This window comes from Bos grunniens, chromosome 18 (assembly GCF_055505025.1).
Source record: "Bos grunniens cultivar Pamir isolate PY7600 chromosome 18, Bosgru_T2T1.0, whole genome shotgun sequence".
NCBI classification, from domain to species: domain Eukaryota; kingdom Metazoa; phylum Chordata; class Mammalia; order Artiodactyla; family Bovidae; genus Bos; species Bos grunniens.
In genome coordinates this window covers 61,709,871-61,734,998 of record NC_141182.1, presented here as the reverse complement: position 1 = coordinate 61,734,998, position 25,128 = coordinate 61,709,871, and the positions used below count along the sequence as shown (strand labels likewise).

At 44.1% G+C, this 25,128-nt stretch overlaps 1 protein-coding gene across 1 annotated transcript; it reads right to left on the bottom strand.

Moving 5' to 3' along the window:
• Positions 1–1,160: 1,160 nt before the first annotated feature.
• On the bottom strand, positions 1,161–16,753 carry LOC147354565 (cationic amino acid transporter 3-like). Its single transcript, XM_086349420.1, has 13 exons — positions 16,727–16,753; positions 10,761–10,948; positions 8,435–8,832; positions 7,477–7,635; positions 5,712–5,889; positions 5,396–5,508; positions 5,008–5,230; positions 4,702–4,841; positions 4,505–4,607; positions 4,118–4,314; positions 3,755–3,918; positions 3,366–3,474; positions 1,161–3,194 (listed from the first exon to the last, which is right to left on the bottom strand). Exons 1-13 carry the CDS (start codon positions 16,751–16,753, stop codon positions 3,073–3,075), a joined length of 2,121 nt encoding a protein of 706 aa, XP_086205546.1. The 3' UTR covers positions 1,161–3,072.
• Between the last annotated feature and the right edge of the window lie 8,375 nt (positions 16,754–25,128).

The following is a 25,128-nucleotide window of genomic DNA, read 5'->3' as shown; positions in this document are numbered from 1 at the left end:
GAACCCCGAAAAGGAGGGGCTGTAAAACCAGGGACCCAACTCTCAATCCTCCTCCCTCCCAGTTTTATTTACACGACTTGGCCTTGCAAAATCTGCTTGTGACCTGAGACACTCAATTGTGGGGAATCCTTAAGCCCAGCTCAGCACCAATTAAGAGTTGTTGTTACATGCATTCACGAAGTCGTATCCAACTCTTTGCAACTCCATGGACTGCAGCATGCCAGGCATCCCTGTCCTTCACTGTCTCCTGGAGTTTGCTCAAAATCCTGTCCATTGAGTTGGTGATGCTGCCTAACCATTTCATCCTCTGCCACCCCTTCCTACTCCTGCCCTCAATCTTTCCCAGCATCAGGGTCTTTTCCATTGAGTCAGTTCTTCGCATCAGGTGGCCAAAGTATTGTAGCTTCAGCTTCAGCATCAGCCCTTCCAATGAATATTCCAATGAATGATTTTCTTTAGGATTGACTGGCTTGAATTTCTTGCTGTTCAAGGGTCTCTCAAGAGTCTTCTCCAGCAACACAGTTCAAAATCACCAAAGTTTAATTCTTTGGTGCTCAGCCTTCTCTATGGTCCAGGTCTCACATTCACACACAACTACCAGAAAAACCAAAGCTCATAGATTAGACATAGCTTATTTTCCATTTCAGTTAGTTTCACAAAATATTTTTTTTCAAGTGAATACTATTCATTCCCCTTGATATCATCTGAAAAATAAAATTTTCTCTGTTTTGGGGCACATAAAATATTACATGTACATGTGATTCTTTTATTATATATCTCATCAAATATAATTGAACATTTTCTGCATTTCAGACAGTGTTTCAGCTGCTGGGGAGAAAATGGTGGTCAAAAGTGTTGTGAGTTGAATGCATTTCCTTTTTCTCAAATTCCTCTGTTGAAACCCTAACCCCCAGGACCACAGAATGTGACTGTATTTGGTGAGAGGGCCTTAAAGAGGTAACTAAATTTAAATGAGGTCATTAGAGTTGGCCCTAACCCAATATGACTGATATCTTCATAAGAAGAGGTGATTAGAACACAGCATACAAAGAGACAAAGAGGAGGAGAGATTTAGCAAATAAACATACAAGACACCTAAATGCAATGAATTTCATAGAAACCGTGAACATTTAAAAATATATTTTAATACATATATCTTATATAGATACATATTTTATGCATTTAATTATACGTATCTTACTATGTGCAGATATATTCACATGTACACACATGCTTCACTTTTTACAAATACTGCATGTTCTACAAATTGATTTGTGACCACTGTATTATCAGTTGATATTTACCATATTTTAGAAAAAATATTTTTAAAAATCAAGGTATGTACTTTTTAACAAAATGCTATTGCACACTGAGTAGAGTATAGCATAACATAACTTTTTTAAACATGACTTTTATATGCATGGGGAAACTAAAAAAATTGTGTATGATTTCTTTTATTGCCAGTTTTTTTTATTGGGTCATCTGGACCCAACAAGCAATATTCCCAGTGTATACCTGTATGGGTGATCATATTTGATTAATGAATGAATCTCCAATTTGGGTCACATCACTTATTTAATTGGTTGCACTGTGCAGCTTGTGGGATCTTAGTTCCCCCATTTGGGACAGAACCCGCACATCCTGCAGGTGAAAAATGGAGCCCTAATGACTAGACCACCAGGGAATCCCCCATACCATTTAATAGTTATGAAAATGCACCATTTTCCTTCCTGGAGAATTACCCACATTCTGGTTTTGGCTGATTGCATTTTCAGTTGAAATGTGAATCTACCCTTTATATCTGCTGTGAGCTGAGAGCTGCTCTAGAGGCTTGATTATATTCTGATGCAGTTTGTCATCAAGGCTGTGTTCCCAGAAGTGTTCTGTACCGCTTATCACAGCTCACCGGCTAGCATGATTCCCGGGTGTCCCACATCAGTGAGGGAAGACTGACAACCAGATGATGTCAACCTCTTCCATCGAAGTTTCACCTGACAGTTTCAGTCCTCATTAATTTCTAAGCCAGTAATTTCATTAGAACTCGCAAGATAGTGGTATCTCTAATTCTGTTAATCTCTCTTCACTTATTCTTTAATCCATCTGATAATTTTGCTGTTTAGTTTCTTGACTTCCATCCCCCTTTTACTCTACTTCAGTTGTTCATTCCTACCAACAACCTCTATATCATTATCACTGACATCATTAAAGTCCATGACCTCAGTTTCAAGCATTCTGTTCTGCAGCAACCACTTCTCATCTTGTTTCTCCAGGTTCATTTTCCAGCTTTTACTTTCACCCAACTGTAAGCATTCATCAACCAGTTATTCCTCCCCATCCCGTTCCCCTTCCTCTAGCAATGCAGGTGTCCTGGTTGTTTTTTCAATTAAGAACTTTTTCTCATAAACTCTGTGGTGCAACTCTAACGTTCTACCACAGAAGAGTAAAGAGAAATGATCATTTGGACGATGTTACACTACCTCTCAATAAGCTGGGGGAAGAGATTAAAATGAGCATTTCCCTTTATCATTACTCAAGATCCATTTCACCTGTTATTCTCTTTTTCCTAAACTCTACTTGGTTCTGTAATAAGATAGCTGCCCTAGCATTCTTGTGTTACTGTTTGTACAATGTGTTTGTTCCCTTCCTTTTACTTTCAACCTATTTATGTCCTAATGTTTAAAGTATAACCCTGGACAGAAAATATACTTACCTACATTTCCTTCCCAGGTCACAATCTCTGTGTTTTCAGTGGAAATAGACATAAGAAGGTGCTTCTTATACACCCATTAACATTTTAGTATTTTCTCCGGTTGATGGTTATTTTGTTGTACTTTCTTTGTGGAAATTCACCTTGAGGCTCACTTATGAAGCATGTGCTTTTCTGAATATATATTTTGCTTTGAAAAGTTTACTTCAAAATTATTCAACAGTAAAGTCATTTTATCTGCTGGCAATAAGCACATGGTTGTAAATGCATTTCAACTTCAGGCTCCATAGAGACTCAAAATGTCACTTGAACTGGAAGATACTTCTGAGTCTGGAGGGATGCCACACAGCATCTATGTCCTGTGGTTAAGAAGATTCATCACCAGGGATATTTCCATCAAGCATTTGGGAATTGGAGGCTGGCAGCTGTTGATCATTGTTCTCCCCCAGGCTGTGTCGGATCCCATATCCAAAGTATACAACAGATCCTAGCAGGGAGATGAGACAGTGAGAAGGGAAAGTAGGTGCTTTCTTCACTTATGAAAGCCCAGCAGGTGTCCTACGCCTTCTGTTGCGCCTGACAGTTTAGGGGAGAGGTAGTAGGAAGACACTTGGGTTCAGTCACTCAAGGGGCCTCAGTTTCCAAGAAACTCACTCACCAATCCCCATCCAGAAGCCAAACTGGACCCAGGTCCTAGTGTTCATCTGCATCATCAAGTAAACGTTGACAAAGATGCTCACCAGTGGGAGGATGGGCCAACAAAGGACCTGTGGACAAAGTTAATTCATCCCTGAACACACCCCAGACGTCTGAAAGGGAGACCCTACTCCACGTGGGCAGGAAGAGTCCAGTTCAACGCAGGCTGTGTGTTCAGTGCCTACTGAGATTGTGTGTGTAAAGCGCTGAGTGTATATCAGGAAAGGGTCCATTGGTTTTAGCAACTTCCCTTCTGGGAGCAACTCCTGATCCAGCCTACAGCATTTAGATGTCAGAGCAGGCAGCCTTCATTCCTCACCCTGGAGAGCTTGGACACATAAGGTCACTCACCTTGTAGTGAAGAGGAGAGGGGTTCTGGGGCTGCCTCCAGATGATGGCTGTGATGCCAGTGATGGGCAGCAGCAGCACAGCCACTGTTGTGTACACTGAGAGTCCAGAGAATACACGGCTGGTCAACAGGGTCAGGATCAGGCTCAGGACCATCAGCAGGAGAACTGCAAGGGTCAAGGTGGAGGAGAACAGGCTGGACCCAGAAGATAAAGACATCAGGACCTTGGGTCACACCCATCTCAAAACTGCCAACCTCAGGAAGGGCCATTATCTCTCCAAGATTCCTCCTCAACTGCCCAAAACACACTGCCCTCCCCATACTGTCAAATTTAGAATACAGCCAAGAGAAATCCCACTGCTCACCAAGCAGAAAGGCACATCCATAGACAATCCGCCCAGATTTCCGAGTGGGGATGGTGCTGGAAGGGAACCACAGAGTCTTCAGAATCCTTGAATTTTCTGCTTCAGGTACAGATTGTAAAGGTCTTGCTTCCAACTGAGAAATATCTATTTCCTCTTCTGCTGTCTCATTCTGGCTTAAATTCTGTTCTGGTTGATACCTGAATTAGAAATATTAAGGCAGTGTTAATAGTATCCCCTACTCATCCAACATCACCCGGATGATTCCATCTCTTTCCCAAATTAACGATTGTTGGTCATTTTGAAGGCAGTGTGAAGGCAGAAGAGGATCATCTTCACATCAATCCCCACCAGTCAAAGACTTCCAGTCAGCATGTTGTGGGGTCTCACCTGAGGACAAGCACAGAAAAGGCCACCAAGGAGTAAGCGAGCAGGGTCCCAATTGACATGAGGTCCGCAAGATCAGTGAGCTCAAAGAGTAGTGCCATGACCGCTAAAATCAGGGCACAAACAAGGAGGGGGGAGAGAGTGAGATAGTGGAAATATGCAAGTTAAGAAAACTGGTCAAAGAAGTTTTGTTTATTCACCTGCAAGACTTCCAGAAGCTAAGATGGTCCACATGGCGGTTCGTGTGTGGGCATGGATTTGGGCAAGTCTCCTGAAAAGGAGTCCATCCTCTGCCATTGTGTAGATCACACGAAGCATAGGGAACATGGTGCCCAGGAGGCTGGGAGAGAAAGTGGGCACGTGGGAGGAAGGGGAGAAGCATGAGAGACTGGGGTTTCTGCTCCCTAGTCTACATGGGGTAAGCTGTCTTTCCCTTTTGTTTCTCAATCTGAAGCTACAATATCTGATAATCTGATAGAGGATGGAGAAAAAGCTTTGACACTGACCTGGATGAAAGAGCACAGATGGTGATAGCAGCCAGGACATATCTTAGAGGGCCCCACCCAACACTGAGGAAAGCCTGTGGCAGGAAGCTCTCAGGATGAATCTGGTAGTAGGGCACCATGAGGGTGAGTGCTGCTGAGCCACCAACATACACCAAAAAGCAGATGAAGATTGTGATCACGATGCTAATGGGGATGGAATGCTGAGGATTTCTGGCTTCTACTCCTGCGAGATGAGTGGAGCATTAGGTCAGTAAACACACTGGAATGAAAGCACAAAATCCAATTACCTTGCACCTCCAAATGCAGTCTAAACTTCTTCCAACCCCTATGCCCAAGGGCAGCCCAACCTGCCCAGACCCTTGATAAGAAACACAGTGACTACAGTTACCTGTAGTAGCAATGACATCAAAGCCATCAAAGGCATAGACACATGTTGCTATTCCATGGAGAATCCCTTCAATGCCAAAAGGTGTAAACCCTCCAGCACCCAGAGGACCCAAGCTGTGATGAGAGAATGAATGAGGAAGAACATGGGTGAGGTGAGTTCAGCCATCCCTACTTGTATCCTCAGTTAATATCACAACTCCTGGACTCCATGACTCCATCATCGGATTCATCAGCCCTGATATCTGTGGTCCCCACCACGTTCCCAGCTGTGCACATCACACACATAGACATTATTCAGCCAAGAGTACTCTCCTAACCTAGAGGTGTCAGTGGATTCAGATGTGTTCAACGTGTAGTCCTGTTCTGTGAGCTTCCAGTTGTGCAGGTCTCCCTTAATGAAGCCAGAGACGATGATGAAGACGAGAATAGAAAGGTTCAAGCCTGCGAACACTTTGTTAAGCATGACTGATTCATGAAGTCCCAGAACCAGCAGTCCTGTGGAAAGATGGAATATGAAGCATCCAAAATAACTAAATCTGTAGCATACAAAGAAAACTAGTGGTTGTCATAGGCTGGGGTTTATGGGTGGGTGAGAGGCAGACAGTGACTGCTCAGTGGGTACAGGGTTTCCTTCCGTAGTGATGAAGATGTTTGGAGCTGCATGGAGGAGACGGTTGCACAACACTGTGAATGTACTAAGTGTCACTGTATGGTACGCTTTCAGATGGCTAATTTCTTACTGTGGCGATCATCTCACAATAAACACATTGACCAACATCACTTTATACATCTTAAAATTATGTAATATTGTATCTCAATTAAGACAAGCTATGACAAACCTAGACAGCACCTTAAAAAGCAGAGACATCACTTTGCCAACAAAGGTCTATATAGTCAAAGTTGAGGTTTTTCCAGTAGTTATGTATAAAAGTACGAGTTGAACCATAAAGAAGCCTAAGCACCAAAGAATTGATGCTTTCAAACTGTGCTGCTGGAGAAGACTCTTGAGAGCTCCCTGGACAGCAATGAGATCAAGCCAGTCAGTCCTAAAGGAAATCAACCCTGAATATTCATTGGAAGGACTGATGTTGAAGCTGAAGCTCCAATAGTTTGGCCACCTGATATAAAGAACCAACTCACTGGAAAAGATGCTAATGCTGGGAAAGACTGAAGGCAGGAGGAGAAGGGGATGACAGAGAATAAGATGGTTGGATGGCATCATCAACTCAATGGACATGAGTTTCAGCAAACTCGGGGAGATAGTGAAGGACAGGGAAGCCTGGTGTACTGCAGTTCATGGGGTCACAAAGAGTTGGATGCGACTTAGCGACAGAACAACAATAACAATCTCAATTATATCGCAAAAAATCTGGGGGGATATGGTAAAATGGTTAATTTTATTTTGTGTGAATTTCCACTCAAATAAACAAATATCTTCAGTCTCAGTACAGGGAAGAAACTTGTAGGCCTAAAGCAAATGATTATCAGGTGGGGATGATTTTGTCTCTGAAGAGACTCTTGGCAATATCTTGAGGCATTCTGATTGTCATAATTTGGCTGGTGGGCATTGCTGTTATCTAGTAAGTAAAGACTGAGGGTGCTAATCAACAGTTGACAATGATTGAAAAAAAATTCACAATGAATAAGACAGCTCCCTGACATCGAAGAACGATTCCACCCAGAATGTCAGTAGTGCCAAGGGTGAAAAACAATGGTTTGTATCTTGGCTTCTTGTCTGTCTTATCTCAGACAGTTCATTCCGGTCCTACCTGATGTGAAGAGCTAACTCATTTGAAAAGACCCTGATGCTGGGAAAGATTGAGGGCAGGAGGAGAAGGGGATGACAGAGGATGAGATGGTTGGATGGCATCACTGACTCAATGGACATAGTTTGGGTGAACTCCAGGAGTTGGTGATGGACAGGGAGGCCTGCTGTGCTGCGCTTCATGGCGTTGCAAAGAGTCAGACATGACTGAGTGACTGAACTGAATTATCCCACCATTCTGGAACTCCAAGCTTTCTTTACCCCAACTCCCCCTCCACATCCCACTCTTCCCATTCTATCTCTGAGCCCTGTCTCACCTGTGAGCAGCAGCACCAGGACCAGGGCAAAAAAGTCTGGATGCCTGGCCAGGAAGTAGGGCATATATGGAGAGAAAGTTCCCTGGAACGCCTGAGAGATGTGGTTCCCAATGAGACTGTCAAAGGCGATGCTCCAGGCCCTGGCCTCACTGGCGGTGCCTGCAGCAGCAAGAGAACACTCACTGACAAAGAGAAGCTGAATCTCTATCATGTACCACAGGATGTTCTGGGGGAAAAAAACAGACAAAATACCTAATCTTACAAAGTTCCCTTTTATGGAGTGCAGAGGGTACACCCTTTGCAAGCAGCACTAATGGTGAAGAACTTGCCTGCCAATGCAGGAGACATAAGAGATGCAGGTTCAATTCCTGGGTTGGGGAGATCGTCAGTGGTAGGAAATGGCAACCCACTCCAGTGTTCTTGCCTGGAGAATCCCATGGACAGAGGAGCCTGGTGGGCTACAGTCCATGGGATCGCAAAGAGTTGGATGTTCCTCAAGCAACTTTGCACTCAGAGTAGACCCAGATGATTCACAAAACAGGTCAACTATTTAATATGTTAGGAGAAGATTAATATGAGGCCAGAAACTATAACAGGGAAGTGGGACCTAGAGGACCAGGAGATGAGGGTGACAATTTAAGTCGAATTGTAAACAAAAATCCCAAAAAGGAAACAGCAGAGCAGAGACTTCAATATGGTGAGGGGAAGGGCCTGGGGGACATGCCTCCTTATCACCCACTCCTTTCAGTTCCTTTTCCTGCTCAGTTCTTGGTTCAGTCATTTAAGGAGAGCAGAGCTGCCCTAACTAGAATACAGTTATAAGGGTTTCCTGCCACAGTTATCCACGTCCCCCCACAAGGTGCATTAATGAAGTTCTCATGAATCAGTGATGACTCCAATACCTGCTCTGAATTTCCTGATCTTAAGCCCCACACCTTCCCCCACCCCACTGTCTCACCAATGACAAAGGACAGGATGAGGTTCCATCCAATGACGAAGGCACACAGTTCTCCCACAGTGACGTAGCTGTAGAGATACGCAGAACCAGAGCGTGGTACCCGGGCCACCAACTCCGCGTAGCACAGCCCGGACAAAAGAGTTGATAGGCCGGCCAGCAAGAAGCAGATGATGATCGCTGGTCCTGCTTCATACACAGCCACTTCTCCAACCACGATGTACACGCCAGCTCCTAGGGTACCGCTCACACCCAGAGCTGTCAGGTCTCTGGTGTTCAGACAGTGGGCCCTGCCCTTCTCAGACTCCTCCCTGGGCTCCAGCCGCCGCCTACGGATCAGCTTCTGACCAAACTGGTGAACATCCTGACACAACATCCTAGAGAATCGAGGAGGCTCAGATCTGCTGAGAAAACAACACAGCAAGCTGTCAAGAATGTCCACCTACCCTTGGCCCTGGGAGTCCAGTTCCATGGAGTGACAGAGTGATGGGAACAGGTGGTAAGAGGACATATTGAGCAAGTTCTCTATCTCTGAGATGTGGTTCCTTAAACCTAAGTTAATCTTTCAAGATGTTTCAAAGTTACGGAAAGAGTTGCTTGAACAGAAGCGAGGGGGAGCACTTCTCTTAATGAAGTGTGATTTTATTCCTCCTATCTTCTTTACTGAAAATACACATCCTACTTTCCTGTTATACGCTAAAATGCTTCCGTTATTATTTCTAGTAGATTTACCTATATATTTCAAATAGAATCCTCAACTCTTAATACCTAGAAAAGCTAAAACATAATTATTTCTAAAGTGTTCATTCAAAAACTTTTATCCGATGCCAAGCCAATTTTCTTGCTAACAAATGTTGTAACATAAATTTAGTGACTTTCAGGCAACCCAGTTACAGTAAAAGTATTATGCTTAATATTGATGACTCTGAAGATATTTTATTCTAAGTTTGTTTTTATATTAACAAACTTAAACTGACTTTAAGGTCAGATATCAGTTTAACACTGAATATTTCCCAGAGTGTGTGAACCTGCATTTAGCTTCATTCTTGTATTTAAAATTATTTGCTTTCTTTTCTTTAAGCCAATTTAATAGCGGTCCTTTACAAATCAGCAACACTATCCAAAAGCAAAGACACATACTGAGACGTACATAAATCCAGACAGAGACCTCACGGTTTCATTTTCTAAACTTAGCCATGAATCAGCTATTACAATAGGAAACTCACTAGTTTGTAAATAACTATAACAGTAAAATACAGTTACTCGTTAAAATAAATATATTTATGTAAAATTTTTATAAAGTTTTTAAATAAGTACTAAGTAAGATTCTTCCATGTTTTATCCTCAGTCTCAGAAATTAGACAAGGCTTGGATAAGTGTTCCTAAGAGCCCTGGTGTCAAGGCATAGGCAGAGAAAATCATGTTCTCCTAGCAAGAGTTGTCCTTTAAGGGTCAGAATTCTAAAAAATAAAAAGTATTTTAAAAGTGAATTTTCTCTAATTACACATGCAAAAAGAACCAGTATTTTTTCTTCAACAGAATTTTTAATCTTAACAAATTTTCTCCAGAGTCCAGAGAATATTGTGGCCACACAATGTTAGAATAACATATCTTCTTTCTTTTCTGTAGTCATAGTTTCCATAGGTTAATTTTAGACCAGAGAGTTCTCAAATTGGCCCTGATAACAGGGGGAAAGTGGCTGATAAAATGTTGTACCAGCAAAGACTATTTCTCTGGAAAGAAGGGGGTCTTCTTTTAATCCAAAGAATCTGAAGCAGTAAGGGAACTTGCAGGAGTTGGGGAAGCTTGGTTCCCCTCCGAGAGCTGGGAAAAATTAGAAGGGGATCATTTAGAATAAATAGGACACTTAATCTCAGTTTATTTTCCCATCCATGGCAATAAAGATTTAATTGTAAGATACTATAATATTATAAGATAGTATAATATTATAATCCAGAGACCCAATATTTTAGGCCATTTTCCATCCCTCAACTTAAATAAAGACCAGCGATCATTAAAGCAAATCTAAGTTTTCTCTTTCTTGGCCCATCTGGCTTAAAAAGGACAATGTCCCAGGTTGAACAACCTGCAACCAAGAACAGCACTCCTAGAAATGAAGTCCAGCCTCCCAGAAACATGACTCGGGGGCCCCTGGGAGACCCAGACTGCCCTCTGAATTTCCTTCGAATCCTGTGTGTGATGGAATTTTGAGAGTCCTCTACTCTCCCATTGCTCACTGACCAGAAGTCTGTAGTTGACCCAGTCCCTCCCATGAGGGGTTCCCAGTGCGGGGGTGGAGTGGGGGTGGGGTGGGGGGTGTTGAGGGAACATTTGAACCAGTGCCAGAGTCACCGGGGTGCCCCTCGAGCGTCCGCTATAGCGGTGAGGTCTGCGTGAACGTGGCCGGCCCAGTATGCTGTGCCCCTTGCAGTGCATGGCTGTCACAGCCTGGAGTGGCAGAGAACTGCTGGAGGAACTGGAGTTGGCTACAAGGCAGAAGGCCACGGTGGTCAGGACCTGAGAGCCAAGTGGTGAGAACAGTCTCACAGCGGATTTGTGGACACGGAGTACAGCGGGAGATAAAACAGCAAAAATAGCCCCAGGTCTACCACCCCGTTTGTTTGGCATCTAAGGTAAAACTGAAGGGGACATAAGGCTTAGGTGAAAAAGAAACCTTGCTTCTCAAGTAAATTAGTAAATTCTAATTAGTAAAATCAAGTCAATTCTTTACTTCTCAAGTAAAGAAAATCACAGGACAAGAAGAATTTGCCTGCTGGTGGGTTGCTTGGGGAGAAAGACATGGAAGACTGATTGTGGGGCCTGCGGGTTGTAATTTTTCTACTCCTGGGAAGTAAAAGTGCAGTGTGTAGCAGGGAGCGATTTGTTGGAGGCAGTGGTAGGTGCCAAGCTAAGATCCCCGCTGCCTTGCTCTCAGTGTTGAAGAGGATGGGCACAGGGCATGCTGGGAGTTGTAGTTCCTGCAGAGCCAGCAAAAGACAGAGAAAGGAGTGAGAAGAACATGACTTGGGCTCCTTCACTGAGCTGACCTGTAGCCCTGCGGATCTTGGAAGGAGAACAAAGCAGAGAGTGAGAGCAAGCAAGTTCTCATGGGAGAGAGAGAAAGACTCAGAGGTCTCCAGCCAGCAGCCTGGGGAGACCTGCAGTTTACCTTGAAATCCTGGGTCTCAGCATCAGACATTCTCAGATAGAGTCAGGCGTGAGCGGTGGCTTAGTTCTCTGCCCAGGAATTGGACCCAGGTGGCCTGGGGGAAAACCAGGAACCCTAGCCGCTTGTCCACCAGGGGCCAGAGGCTAGAGATAAGATTCCCCTGGCTCTCGTCCCCATAGATATATTCATTTCTCAAGAAGTCAAAAGCTGTGAAAAAAAACAAACAAACAAAGAAAAAGTGTACGAAGTAGATTAAAGACACAGCCCAACAAGCCAGAGGGCACAGAGAAACTGCTTGTTCAGTTCAGACCAAAGTGAGGCAGAATTACACACCTGGAGAGAAGAGATGTGGGCCTTCCCCTGAGGAGGAGGAGCCCCATAAGATGGCAGTTAAGTCATTCACACAGGGCACTTCTTCCAGATTTGTTCACCTTTGGCCAATTGTTTGGTTTCTTTTTCCACACCTGCCCCGCCCTAGGATCCTCCCCAAAACACATGTGCAACTTCTTTCCAGGACGGATTCTAGTCCAGAGCCCTGTGAGGGGGTCCTTGACATCACCTATTATGGGATGGTGCCCCCTTCTTTTTGACCTCCAAGGAGCCTTTCTGGGGATGTGCAGAGTCTCCCAGTCCCAAGGGTAGGAAATATGTGACCTCTTGATCTTTTAATCAAATAGAGTTTAGCCCTGCCCTGATTGTTATCTTAGGTGTCCACAGGAGACAAAGTCCAGCTACTTACTCTGTTCTTGTCATTTCCATCTTGAAGTTGCCAACAGGAGGCTGGTTGTAAATGTCTAGCCAAGTGCCCACCTGCCTCCTTCCTCAGGAAATGTAAACAGGAGTCTAATTGTGAATGCCCAGCCTGGAGCTTACCTAGATCCTGCTTCAGTGCAGTATGGGGCTCCTGGGCGTTATTTCTGTCCCCTGTTTCTTGTAGGCAGACTCCAGTCTCCACGACCTTCCCTGAGTTCCAAAGTGCAGTTTCAAGCAGTTGCTAATCACGGAGCTTCCGAGAAACCACCTGAGACAAAATTAAAGGGGCCAAAGCAATTTCCTTGTCTAACAATGTTCTACGTACAAGAAGAGACCTTGAAAAAGTAAGGTTGCAGTTACTAGCTGCCAGCAGACATTGTTCTGTGAATGGATGTGGCATCCTAGTCTGATGCAACTCAGAAAACTCATTTTTGGCAATGCAAGGACTTGTCTGAGATCACAGCCAGCGTCACCTAGCTATTTCCTCAGATGTCTGCACTGCAGCGACTTCATTTTGACTTTTAACTGTAGTTTTCTCCCCAATAGCCAAAGCAGGTGCCACCATTAGTGATGTCAGTGTTTGTCTACGTATGCGAAGATGGAAGAATCAGGGCTCATAAGATCTTCTCCTGACTTGTGGACACAGTGGAGGAAGGAGAGGGTGGGACAAATTGATAGAGTAGCACTGAAATATATGCGCTGTGTGTGCTAAGTCACTTCAGTCGTGTCCAACTCTTTGTGACCCCGTGGACTGCAGCCCTCCAGGCTCCTCTGTCCTTGGGATGCTTCAGGCAAGAATACTGGAGTGGGTTGTCATTCTCTTCTCCAGGGGATCTTCCTGACCCAGAGATGGAACCTGGGTCTCCTGCATTGCAGGCAGATCCTTTACCATCTGAGCCACCAGGGAAGCCCCCAATCATATACATTACCACATGCAAAATAGACAGTTAATGGGAAGTTGCTGCGTAACACAGGGAGCTCAATCCGGCACTCTGTGACAACCTAGAGGGGTGGGATGGGGGGTGGGTGAGAGGGAGGTTCAAGAGGGAGGGGACACATGTATACCTATGGCTGGTTCACGTTATTGTACGGCAGAAACCAACAGAACATTGTAAAGAAACAATCTTCTGATTGAAAATAAATTTTAAAAAGTCTTCTGAAAGTGTCTAACTCCCTGACGGCCTGTTCTGCCAGTTTTCCCAGTGCACAGACTGCTTCATTCCTTATCTCCGCCCTAAACTCCTCTCAGCGGGTGTTGAAAGTCAGCAGCTGCAGCAGCTCCTGATTTAATCCTTGTAGAGGTAGATGGCAAGTGCCAGTTTCCAGTCGGCAGGGCTCCTGTATGGTCATAAATTCAACAACGGTTTGGGAGGCAATTCATGACCATTATGGTCCAGGAAAATAGGTCCAGGAAAATACTCTCTCTTGTTGCTTCTCCCAACATTTAGAGTTACATGGTTACCGGCACTGATCTCATATGAAACTACACATCATCATTTTATCAGAGGCCCGTAGTGGAAGAAACAACAATTTTGTGAAACAGGAGAAACACAAATAACAAAGCTGGCAGAATTCGTAAGATCATAAGTGAGAATTAAGCCAAGAACTTCCATTAGATGTGGCCCAGGTAGATTTCAGGTCGTCTGACTCAGTCCATTCTGTATCAGTCCTTATCTCTCAGAGAAATTATTTATTGGCACCGTCCATAAGGCACCAGCCCTCCCATTGTTCTCCGAGCTGTGTCGGATCCCGTATTGAAAATGTGGAGTGTTCTGATGAGCCATGGGACTGTCAAACTTCTCTATGGGCTCCAGCGGCCGCCCGTGACCAGCTTCTGAACAAACTGGTGAACATACGGATGCAGCATCCTAGACACAGCTGAGGAGGGTACGATCTGCTGAGAAAGCGAGACACAAAGTCCTCAGGAATGTCATCCTAAACAACACAGTCCTACCGTGGAGACCAGGAAACTCTACTCAGTATCCTGCGATAAACCATAGGAAAAGAATATGAAAAAGAAGGACTTCCCTGGTGGGCCAGGAGCTAAGACTCTATGCTCCAAATCAAGGGGCCCAGGTCCCATCCTGGGTCAGAGAACTAGATTCCATACACCACACCTAAGCGTTGGCTCAGACAAATAAATATTTTTTAAAATATGAAAACTGTATACAGAACTGAATCACTTTGCTGTACAGCTGAAATTAACACAACATTAGACATCAACTTTACTTCAATAAAAGAAAAAAAAAAAAGAATATCCATCCGCCCTTGGCCTTGGGAGTCCAATTCCATGAAGCAATGGAACGAGGGGAAGAGGGTGATATAAGGACACATTGGGCGAGTTGTCTGTCTCTGAACTTTGGTTTCTTCACACATAAACAACACTTTTAACATATTTCAAAGTTACTGGGAGACTTACTTGAAGAGATGTGAGGAGGAGAAGAACACATCTCCCCAAAATGTCCTACTTTGGATATGGGTTGTTTTGAGCTGAAGGCGATTCAGACCCAGCAGACTCAGGAGAAGTTCTCTGTCTCTCCTTTAACTGCTCAAAATAATTATATTAGGGGACCTATGCCAGGAAGAGAGCTATTACCAGAGAACAGCTTTTAATCTCAAAAGGACTTGCCTGTCTGGAGGAGCAAGCAGCTGTTCCCTGACCTCCTGTAAGTTGTTTTCCTCCCCGTTGAGGCCTCAGATCCCTACCTCCTTATCCTTAGCTCAGGGGAGCGTCTGAGCCTCAATTGCCAAACTGTCTCTGAGCCTAGGGGCTTCCCTGGTGGCAGTCAGTAAAGAACCCGCCTGCAATGCAGGAGACCGGTGTTTGATACCTGGGTGAGGAAGATCCCCTCAGTATTCTTGCCTGGAGAATCCCATGGACACAGGAACCTCGAGAGTTAGAGTCCACAGGGTCGCAAAGAGTCGGACACTACTGCAGCAAGTTAGCATGCAGGCCCTGATCCTAGTTGCAGCGTGCAGACTGTTTGTGGCAGGCTCCCTGTGGGCTTCCCTTCAGTGGTGGCCTGCGGGCTCCAGGCCCTGTGGGCTCAGGAGCTGCGGGCATGTAGGACCTTAGTTCCCAGACCAAGGATCTTGAACCTGCCTCCCCTGCATTGGCAGGCAGATTCTTTAGCACTGAGCTGCCTGGGAAGCTCTCTGTGTATTTTACCACCATTTAAAAAAAAATTACTGCCCATGATAAATAATAAAACTTGGGCATAGCAAACCCAGAAGTGACTGAATGTAAGTCATCATGCGTTTATTCTTTACACATACCTAAATCTGGGTGTTCAAGTCCCTTACAGTTACCCCAATATCTGCAGAAAAGGAAGAACCCATAGATTCGAAGGGCCCAGAGTAAAAAGAGATTGAAATCATAAAACCTATTCTAGGGCATGATCACCAACCCTACATCACAAACCTTATATAAGGGTGATCTCTAATATTATATGAACAACAGTAAAAATTGTCTTAGAGCCTCAAGGCACTGATCCAATCTCGCCCCACCCTTCCTTACACACACACACATACACACACACACACACACACACACACACACAGCGCAGACACCAGCTCCTGCTTTCATCTGTAAAACGGGTTTCTCCACCCTCAGGCTGGAGCTACTATGACCCCTTGCACTCTGGGGTTGCAGAGGTCTCCTTGGGACGATGCGAACTCAGCGCCCAGTCTCCCACAGAAGAGGGTGACCCGAGACTTACTGGATCCTTGGAGCAGAGCCTGGAGCACTGGGTCAGTCAGGGAGGCTGGAGCTGGGACATCTCCAAGAACCCAAGCCGGGAGTCCTGAGCGCAGAAGACGGTCCTCACCCCTGGGTTGTTGGGGTGGGGGTGGGCTGGGAAACACCTGCAGTGTTGTTATCAGCCCTTGACTTTTCTGCGGTTACCCCCAGGGGGTGGTTCGGAGATGGTGTTTATTATAGTAAATTACACATAATGTATAATTTAGCATTTTAACCATTTTAAGTGTCCAATTCAGAAGTGTTAAGAACATTCACATTTTGGGCAACCAAACTCCAGAACTTTTTTTCATCTTGCAAAACCAAAACTGTACACATTCAACAAAAATTCCCCCTTTCTCCTCCACAGTTGTTGGCAATCACCACTCTACTTCCTGTCTCTATCGCTCTGACCACTGTAGGTACTTCAGGGGAGTCATTCAATATATTTCATTTTCTATCAGGCTTGTTTCACCTAGTAAAATGTCCACAGGTTCATCCATGTTGTAGCTTATTGGAAACAGATTATATTCTTTTTGTGATGGCGTGTTTCTTTAACGTTTCATGCTTTTTTTGTAGTTTTCCATTGGCGCTCTCTCATTTGAAGTAGCAGACATCTTCAATCTTTGATGGTTACCTTCAGCTGGGGTATTCTTTTAACCATGGCGGTGTACCTACTCCACTTTTCTTGCTCCGTCTTGTGGGAGAACTCTTAGCTTTTCTGTCTCTCTGTTCTGACAACCCACCAGGCTGCCTCCTGGAAAGCTGTGTCTGGATTTCCAGAAGGTGGCGCTAGGGCTCCAGTTTGCGGGCGCCCTCGCCCAGAGCTGGGGCGGGGTGGTGGGGGTGGAGGGGGCCGGTTTTCTGAGCCCGCTCCTTGTCTCCCCCGGCTCCCCTGGGGGCTGCAGGGGGAGAGTCCCACAAGGAGCCCCTGGAGAGTGGGGGGAAGTGTGGGTCAAGCACTCGGGGCACTGAGGGTGCCTGTGGACGCAGGAGGTAGATTCCTGGCTGTGGTGCTCAAGGAGGCATGTGTTTGGGTTCCCTGTTGAGAGCAATCCCTTTCACGCCCTTTGAAATGTTGATCGGCCTCTTTGCCAGTACCCTTCCTCTCCTTCCTCATGGAGGTCCCCTCTCAGCACTGTGGAGGCTGCTGTAGAGACACAGATGTCGCCAGCAGTGTCCTCAGAACTAGGCTAACTGGACACTCAATGGGCTCTTTCCTTTTCTGTGATGGGAGATCAGCCCCGTGAGATGTTTCCTTGTGTGTGTGTGTTTGGGGGGTTGTGGGGGGGTGGTTCTGCTACTTTTTCTTTGATCCTTTTTTGGAGTGCCAGTCTCTTCCCTAGTGAAGGCTGACCTTCTGCGAATTTTCTCTTTTGTTACTGTTCTCCAGGTTACGCCTCCGCCCCCAGAGGGGTCCAGGCAGGTTCCCTGGCTCTGCAGGTTCTGCAGCCCATAGTGAGGTCTGCCAGCCTGTGACCCAGATCCACAGACAGACAAGACTCCCCCAGGGCTCTTTGGGCACATGGAGCTAAGTCCCACCACACTCATAGAGGTACTTTTCCAACCCAATCCAGAAAATGGGCAGGAGACCTAAACAGACATTTCTCCAAAGAAGACACACAGATGGCCAACAAACACATGAAAAAAAAGATGCTCAACATCGCTCATTATCAGAGAAATGGAAATCAAAACTACAATGAGGTATCACCTCACACCAATCAGAATGGCCATCATCATAAGTCTGCAAACAATAAATGCTGGAGAGGATGTGGAGAAAAGGGAACCCTCTCGCACTGTTGGTGGGAATGTAAACTGATACAGCCACGACGGAGAAAGCACGGCGGTTCCGTAAAAAACAGAACTACCACATGATCCAGCAATCCCACTACTGAGTGCATACCACGAGAAAAACAGTTCAGAAAGACACAAGTACCCCAATGTTTATTCCAGCACTGTTTGCGGTCGCCAGCACATGGAAGCAACCTAACTGTGATGGGTAGAGAAGATGTGGCACATAGGTACAATGCACTATCACTCAGCCACAAAAAGAAACGAGACTGGGTTATTTGTAGTGATACGGATGGACCTAGAGTCTGTCATACAGAGTGAAGTAAGTGAGGAAGAGAAAGACAAATATCATATATTAATGTATATGGATGGAATCAAGAAAAGATGAGCCTGTGTGCAGGGCAGGAACAGAGACACAGGGCGAGAGAACAGACATATGAGCCCAGGTGGGGGAAGGGGAGGGTGAGACGAACTGAGAGAGTAGCACTGACATATGTACACTAGTGTGTGTAAGGCTGATGGCTAGTGGGAAGCTGCTGTCTAGCTCAGGGAGCTTGGCTCAGTGCTCTGTGATGACCTGGAGGGTGGGATGGGGGGAGGGGGGAGTTCAAGGCGGAGGGGACATATGTATACATGTAGCTGGTTCACTTCTTTGTATGGCAGAAAAACCACCCCAACTTTTTCAAAAGGTGCTTTTCTTCCTGAATGGATGTCTATTTGTTCTTTGGTTATTGAAATATAGTTGGTTTATATTAGTTTCAGGTGTATGGCATAGTGATTCAATATTCTTACAGTTACTGTCATTTGTATAATACAAGTAAATGTACCAAAGGAGAAACAGACTCACAGATCCAGAAAACAAATTAGTGGTTACCAGTGGTGCGAGGGAAGGTTGTTTTTGTTCAGTCGCTAAGTCGCGTCTGACTCTTTGCGACCCCATGGACTGCAGCACTATCTCTGTCCTCCACTATTTCCTGGAGTTTGCTCCCAATTCGTGTCTATTGAGTTGGTGATGCTATCTAACCATCTCATCCTCTGTCACTCCCTTCTCCTTTTGCCCTCAATCTCTCCCAGCATCAAAGTCTTTCCAATGAGTCGGTTCTTCGCATCAGGTGGCCAAAGAGAGGAAAGGAGGCAGGATCAAATTAGGGATACGGGATTCAGAGATACAAACTATTATACCATGTATACAATAGATAAGCAGCAAGGATAGGTCGTAGAGTACATGGAATTGTCACCCTTATCGTGTAATAACTTTTGACGGAGTGTAATTGGTGAAACTACGCACCTGAAACTATTATTAATATAATACTGTAAAACAAGTCTACTTCAATTAAAAAGAAATACTGATATAACCAACAGTTCACAATTACTTATTTAGTTTTCACTAGTAATTAGAATTGCTATGGGGTTTTACGAATGGCTCACTGCGTAAGGAGTCTGCCTGCAATGCAGGAGACACAAGAGATGGGGGTTTGATCCCTGAGTTGAGAATGATCCTCTGGGTAAGGAAATGGCAACCCACTCCAGTATTCTTGCCTGGGAAATCCCATGGACAGAGGAGCCTGGTGGGCTACCGTCCATGGAGTTGCAAAGAGTCAAACATGACTGAGCAACTAAGCACAAATGTTAAGAAGTCTGATTAATATGTGTCATTAAAACTACTGAAATTAATAAGGAAAACATATTTGTGTTCAAGGAAATTTTTTTAAAGTTATAAGGATGAATGTGTATTTTGTTAAAGGGAAAGGAAGTAATTTTGTCCTAAAGTGACATTAAAATGGGGGAGGGGAGAAGCAGAACACTGAAAATCTGAGTGTAATAAAGGAAGTTATAGAAAATTTGTGGAGGATTTCCCTGGTGGTCCAGGGGTTCACAGCAGGGGGGCCTGGCTTATACATCCCTGGTCTGGGAACTAAGATTCTGCAAGTTGCAGACAGGGTAAAAAAAAAAAAAAAAGAAGTTGTGCTATCTTTGAAAATCTTCCCAAATCAAATTCCTTTACCACACACACACACATACACACACACAAATTATTTGGCCATGGTAAATCTTAGTTGCATTATGATGTGGGATCTAATTTCCTGACCAGGGATCAAACTTGAACCCTGTGCTTTGAGAGCATTGGATCACCAGGGAAGTCAGTCCCAAATAATACTATAAGTGAAATATTTTTTTGACCTCTAGCTAATTTGGGGATTTTTCAGTGAGCCCCCACAACATCTCAGAGAAATATATTGAACCCATTATAATTAGGAAAATTGGCAAGTATCATTACATAGCTATCACAGTCAAGTAAGTGATGATGAACCTTCTAAGGTGATATTGGAAGGATAAATGTTATCGATCTTTTTTTTCTAAAAAACTATATGAAATTGTAAAAAGCCTAATATGTCTCAGCATATTGTTATCAGTCATAATTCTAATTATTATCTTGAAATATTAAATGTCATGGAAATAGCCAAAACTCTCCTTTTTCTTACCTCAATTGCCATTTAATTTTCTATCAACAGAGCCAAACACCTCACCTCTGGAATTCCCATCTTACATAGGTTATGTAAGGACTCATCCTGTGTTTTATCTCTCTACTTCTTTGCCAAGCATAGCTTTGACTAGATGGACCTTTGTTGGCAAAGTAATGTCTCTGTTTTTTAATACACTGTCTAGGTTTGTCATAGCCTTTCTTCCAAGGAGCAAGCATCTTTTAATTTCATGGCTGCGGTCACAGTCCACAGTGATTTGATATATCCTAGCTGGAGAAGGCAGTGGCACACCACTCCAGTACTCTTGCCTGGAAAACCCCATGGACGGAGGAGCCTGGTGGGCTACAGTCCATGGGGTCACTAAGAGTCGGACACGACCGAGCAACTTCACTTTTCACTTTCATGAATTGGAGAAGGAAATGGCAACCCACTCCAGTGTTCTTGCCTGGAGAATCCCAGGGACAGGGGAGCCTGGTGGGCTGCTGTCTATGAGGTCGAAGAGTCGGACACGACTGAAGCGACTTAGCAGCAGCAGCAGCAGCAGTAAATTGTTATCAGTCATAAGTTATCTTAAAATTTAATGTATTAACTTAAAATTCTGTGTTATGGAAATAACCAAAATTCTCTTTTCTTTTTTCTTACCATGGTTGTTATTTAATTTTCCATCAACAGAGACAAACACCTCAGCTCTGACATTCCAATCTTACATAGATTATGTAAGGAGTCATCCTGTGTCTTATTTCTCCACTTCTTTGCTAAGCTTTTAGAGGGTTAGAGGGAAGGTTAGGTGACTTTTCCAGGCTCATGTGGGCAGTAAAGTGAGGAGGTATGGGGTGTGGGAGAGGAATATGTAAAGTCTGGAGGGTGTCCACGTTGTACCCCTGTCCCTGGAAAGACAGCAGACCCTCAGTCATCTCCCAAACCCCTTCCTCATCTTGTTGCCCTGCTCACAACCACTCACTGACTCCCTGCCCTGTGGGAACCACCCATTTTATGAATCAGTTCAGTTCAATTCAGTTCAGTCACTCAGTCGTGTCCGACTCTTTGCGACCCCATGAATCGCAGCACACCAGGCCTCCCTGTCCATCACCAACTCCCGGAGTTTACTCAAACTCATGTCCATCAAGTCGGTGATGCCATCCAGCCATCTCATCCTCTCTCGTCCCCTTCTCCTCCTGCCCCCAATCCTGCCCAGCATCAGGGTCTTTTCCAATGAGTCACCTCTTCGCCTGAGGTGGCCAAAGTATTGGAGTTTCAGCTTCAGCATCAGTCCTTCCAATGAACACCCAGGACTGATCTCCTTTAGAATAGACTGGTTGGATCTCCTTGCATCCAAGGGACTCTCAAGAGTCTTCTCCAACACCACAGTTCAAAAGCATAAATTCACCCAAAGCAATCTATAGATTCAATGCAATCCCTATCAAGCTACCAACGGTATTTTTTACAGAGCGAGAACAAATTCACAATTTGTATGGAAATACAAAAAACCTCGAATAGCCAAAGCAATCTTGAGAAAGAAGAATGGAACTGGAGGAATCAACCTGCCTGACTTCAGGCTCTACTGCAAAGCCACAGTCATCAAGACAGTATGGTACTGGCACAAAGACAGAAATATAGATCAATGGAACAAAATAGAAAGCCCAGAGATAAATCCACGCACATATGGACACCTTACCTTTGACAAAGGAGGCAAGAATATACAATGGAGAAAAGACAATCTCTTTAACAAGTGGTGCTTGGAAAACTGGTCAACTACTTGTAAAAGAATGAAACTAGAACACTTTCTAACACCATACACAAAAATAAACTCAAAATGGATTAAAGATCTAAACATAAGACCAGAAACTATAAAACTCCTAGAAGAGAACATAGGCAAAACACTCTCCGACATACATCAGAGCAAGATCCTCTATGAACCACCTCCCAGAATATTGGAAATAAAAGCAAAAATAAACAAATGGGACCTAATTAAAATTAAAAGCTTCTGCACAACAAAAGAGACTATAAGCAAGGTGAAAAGACAGCCTTCAGAATGGGAGAAAATAATAGCAAATGAAGCAACTGACAAACAACTAATCTCAAAAATATACAAGCAATTCCTACAGCTCAATTCCAGAAAAATAAACGACCCAATAAAAAAATGGGCCAAAGAACTAAATAGACATTTCTCCGAAGAAGACATACTGATGGCTAACAAACACATGAAAAGATGCTCAACATCACTCATTATCAGAGAAATGCAAATCAAAACCACAATGAGGTACCATTTCACACCAGTGAGAATGGCTGCGATCCAAAAGTCTACAAGCAATAAATGCTGGAGAGGGTGTGGAGAAAAGGGAACCCTCTTACACTGTTGGTGGGAATGCAAACTAGTACAGCCACTGTGGAGAACAGTGTGCAGATTCCTTAAAACACTGGAAATAGAACTGCCATATGACCCAGCAATCCCACTGCTGGGCATACACACTGAGGAAACCAGAAGTGAAAAGAACACGTGTACCCCAATGTTCATCGCAGCACTGTTTATAATAGCCAGGACATGGAAACAACCTAGATGTCCATCAGCAGACGAATGGATGAGAAAGCTGTGGTACATATACACAATGGAGTATTACTCAGCCATTAAAAAGAATACATTTGAATCAGTTCTAATGAGGTGGATGAAACTGGAGCCTATTATACAGAGTGAAGTAAGCCAGAAAGAAAAACACCAATACAGTATACTAATGCATATAAATGGAATTTAGAAAGATGGTAATGACAATCCTGTATGGGAGACAGCAAAAGAGATGTATAGAACAGTCTTTTGGACTCTGTGTGTGTGGAGGGGGGGATGATTTGGGAAAACGGCATTAAAACATGTATAATATCATATAAGAAACAAATCGCCAGTCCAGGTTTGATGCAGGATACAGGAAGCTTGGGACTGGTGCACTGGGATAACCCAGAAGGATGGTATAGGGAGGGAGGAGGGAGGGGGGTTCAGGATGGGGAACACGTGTACACCCATGGCAGATGCATGTTGATGTATGGCAAAACCAATACAATATTGTAAAGTAAATAATAATAATAATAATAAAATAATAAAGTAACAACAACAACAGCAAAAAACAAAAGCATCAATTCTTCGGCACTCAGCTTTCTTCACAGTCCAACCCTCACATCCATACATGACCACTGGAAAAACCATAGCCTTGACTAGACGGACCTTTGTTGGCAAAGTAATGTCTCTGCTTTTGAATATGCTATCTATGTCGGTCATAACTTTCCTTCCAAGGAGTAAACGTCTTTTAATTTCATGGCTGCAATCACCATCTGCAGTGATTTTGGAGACCCCCAAAATAAAGTCTGACACTGTTTCCACTGTTTCCCTATCTACTTCCCATGAAGTGATGGGGCCAGATGCCATGATCTTAGTTTTCTGAATGTTGACCTTTAAGCCAACCTTTTCACTCTCCTCTTTCACTTTCATCAAGAGGCTCTTTAGTTCCTCTTCACTTTCTGCCATAAGGGTGGTGTCATCTGCATATCTGAGGTTATTGATATTTCTCCCAGAAATCTTCATTCCAGCTTGTGCTTCTCCCAGCCCAGCATTTCTCATGATGTAATCTGCATATAAGTTAAATAAGCAGGGTAACAATATACAGCCTTGATGTACTCCTTTTCCTATTTGGAACCAGTCTGTTGTTCCATGTCCAATTCTAACTGTTGCTTCCTGACCTGCATACAGGTTTCTCAAGAGGCAGGTCAGGTGGTCTGGTATTCCCATCTCTTTCAGAATTTTCCACAGTTTATTGTGATCCACACAGTCAAAGGCTTTGGCATAGTCAATAAAGCAGAAATAGATGTTCTTCTGGAACTCTATTGCTTTTTCTATGATCCAGCGGATGTTGGCAATTTGATCTCTGGTTCCTCTGCCTTTTCTAAAACCAGCTTGAACATCTGGAAGTTCATGGTTCACGTATTGCTAAAGCCTGGCTTGCAGAATTTTGAGCATTACTTTACTAGCATGTGAGATGAGTGCAATTGTGCAGCAGTTTGAGCATTCTTTGGCATTGCCTTTCTTTGGGATTGGAATGAAAACTGACCTTTTCCAGTCCTGTGGCCACTGCTGAGTTTTCCAAATTTGCTGGCATATTGAGTGCAGCACTTTCAGAGCATCATCTTTCAGGATTTGAAGTAGCTCAGCTGGAATTCCATCACCTCCACTAGCTTTGTTCGTAGTGATGCTTTCTAAGGCCCACTTGACTTCACATTCCAGGATGTCTGACTCTAGGTGAGTGATCACACCATCATGATTATCTGGGTCGTGAAGATCTTTTTGGTACAGTTCTTCTGTGTATTCTTGCCACCTCTTCTTAATATCTTCTGCTTCTGTTAGGTCCATACCATTTCTGTCCTTTATCGAGCCCACCTTTGCATGAAATGTTCCCTTGGTATCTCTAATTTTCTTGAATATTAGAGGAATAACCTGTTAATGATTTGCTGTGTCTCCTGACCTGGTTCAGCCAACTGTTTTATCCTCCTAGTTGATCTACACCAAGAATAATCATTTTAAAAATCCTTCACGGCTTTCCATGAGATGCCCACCTACATCCATCACTTCATGATTTTCATTTGAATGTGAGATCCAATGAAGGGAACCCCTTCTCATCTCACAAAACCCCTTCACCACCTCCCCGCCTCTCTCCTCTCCCCAATTTCTCTCTGTATTTACCTTCTCCTGCAACATAACATGCACCACTCATAGATCAGACATGGC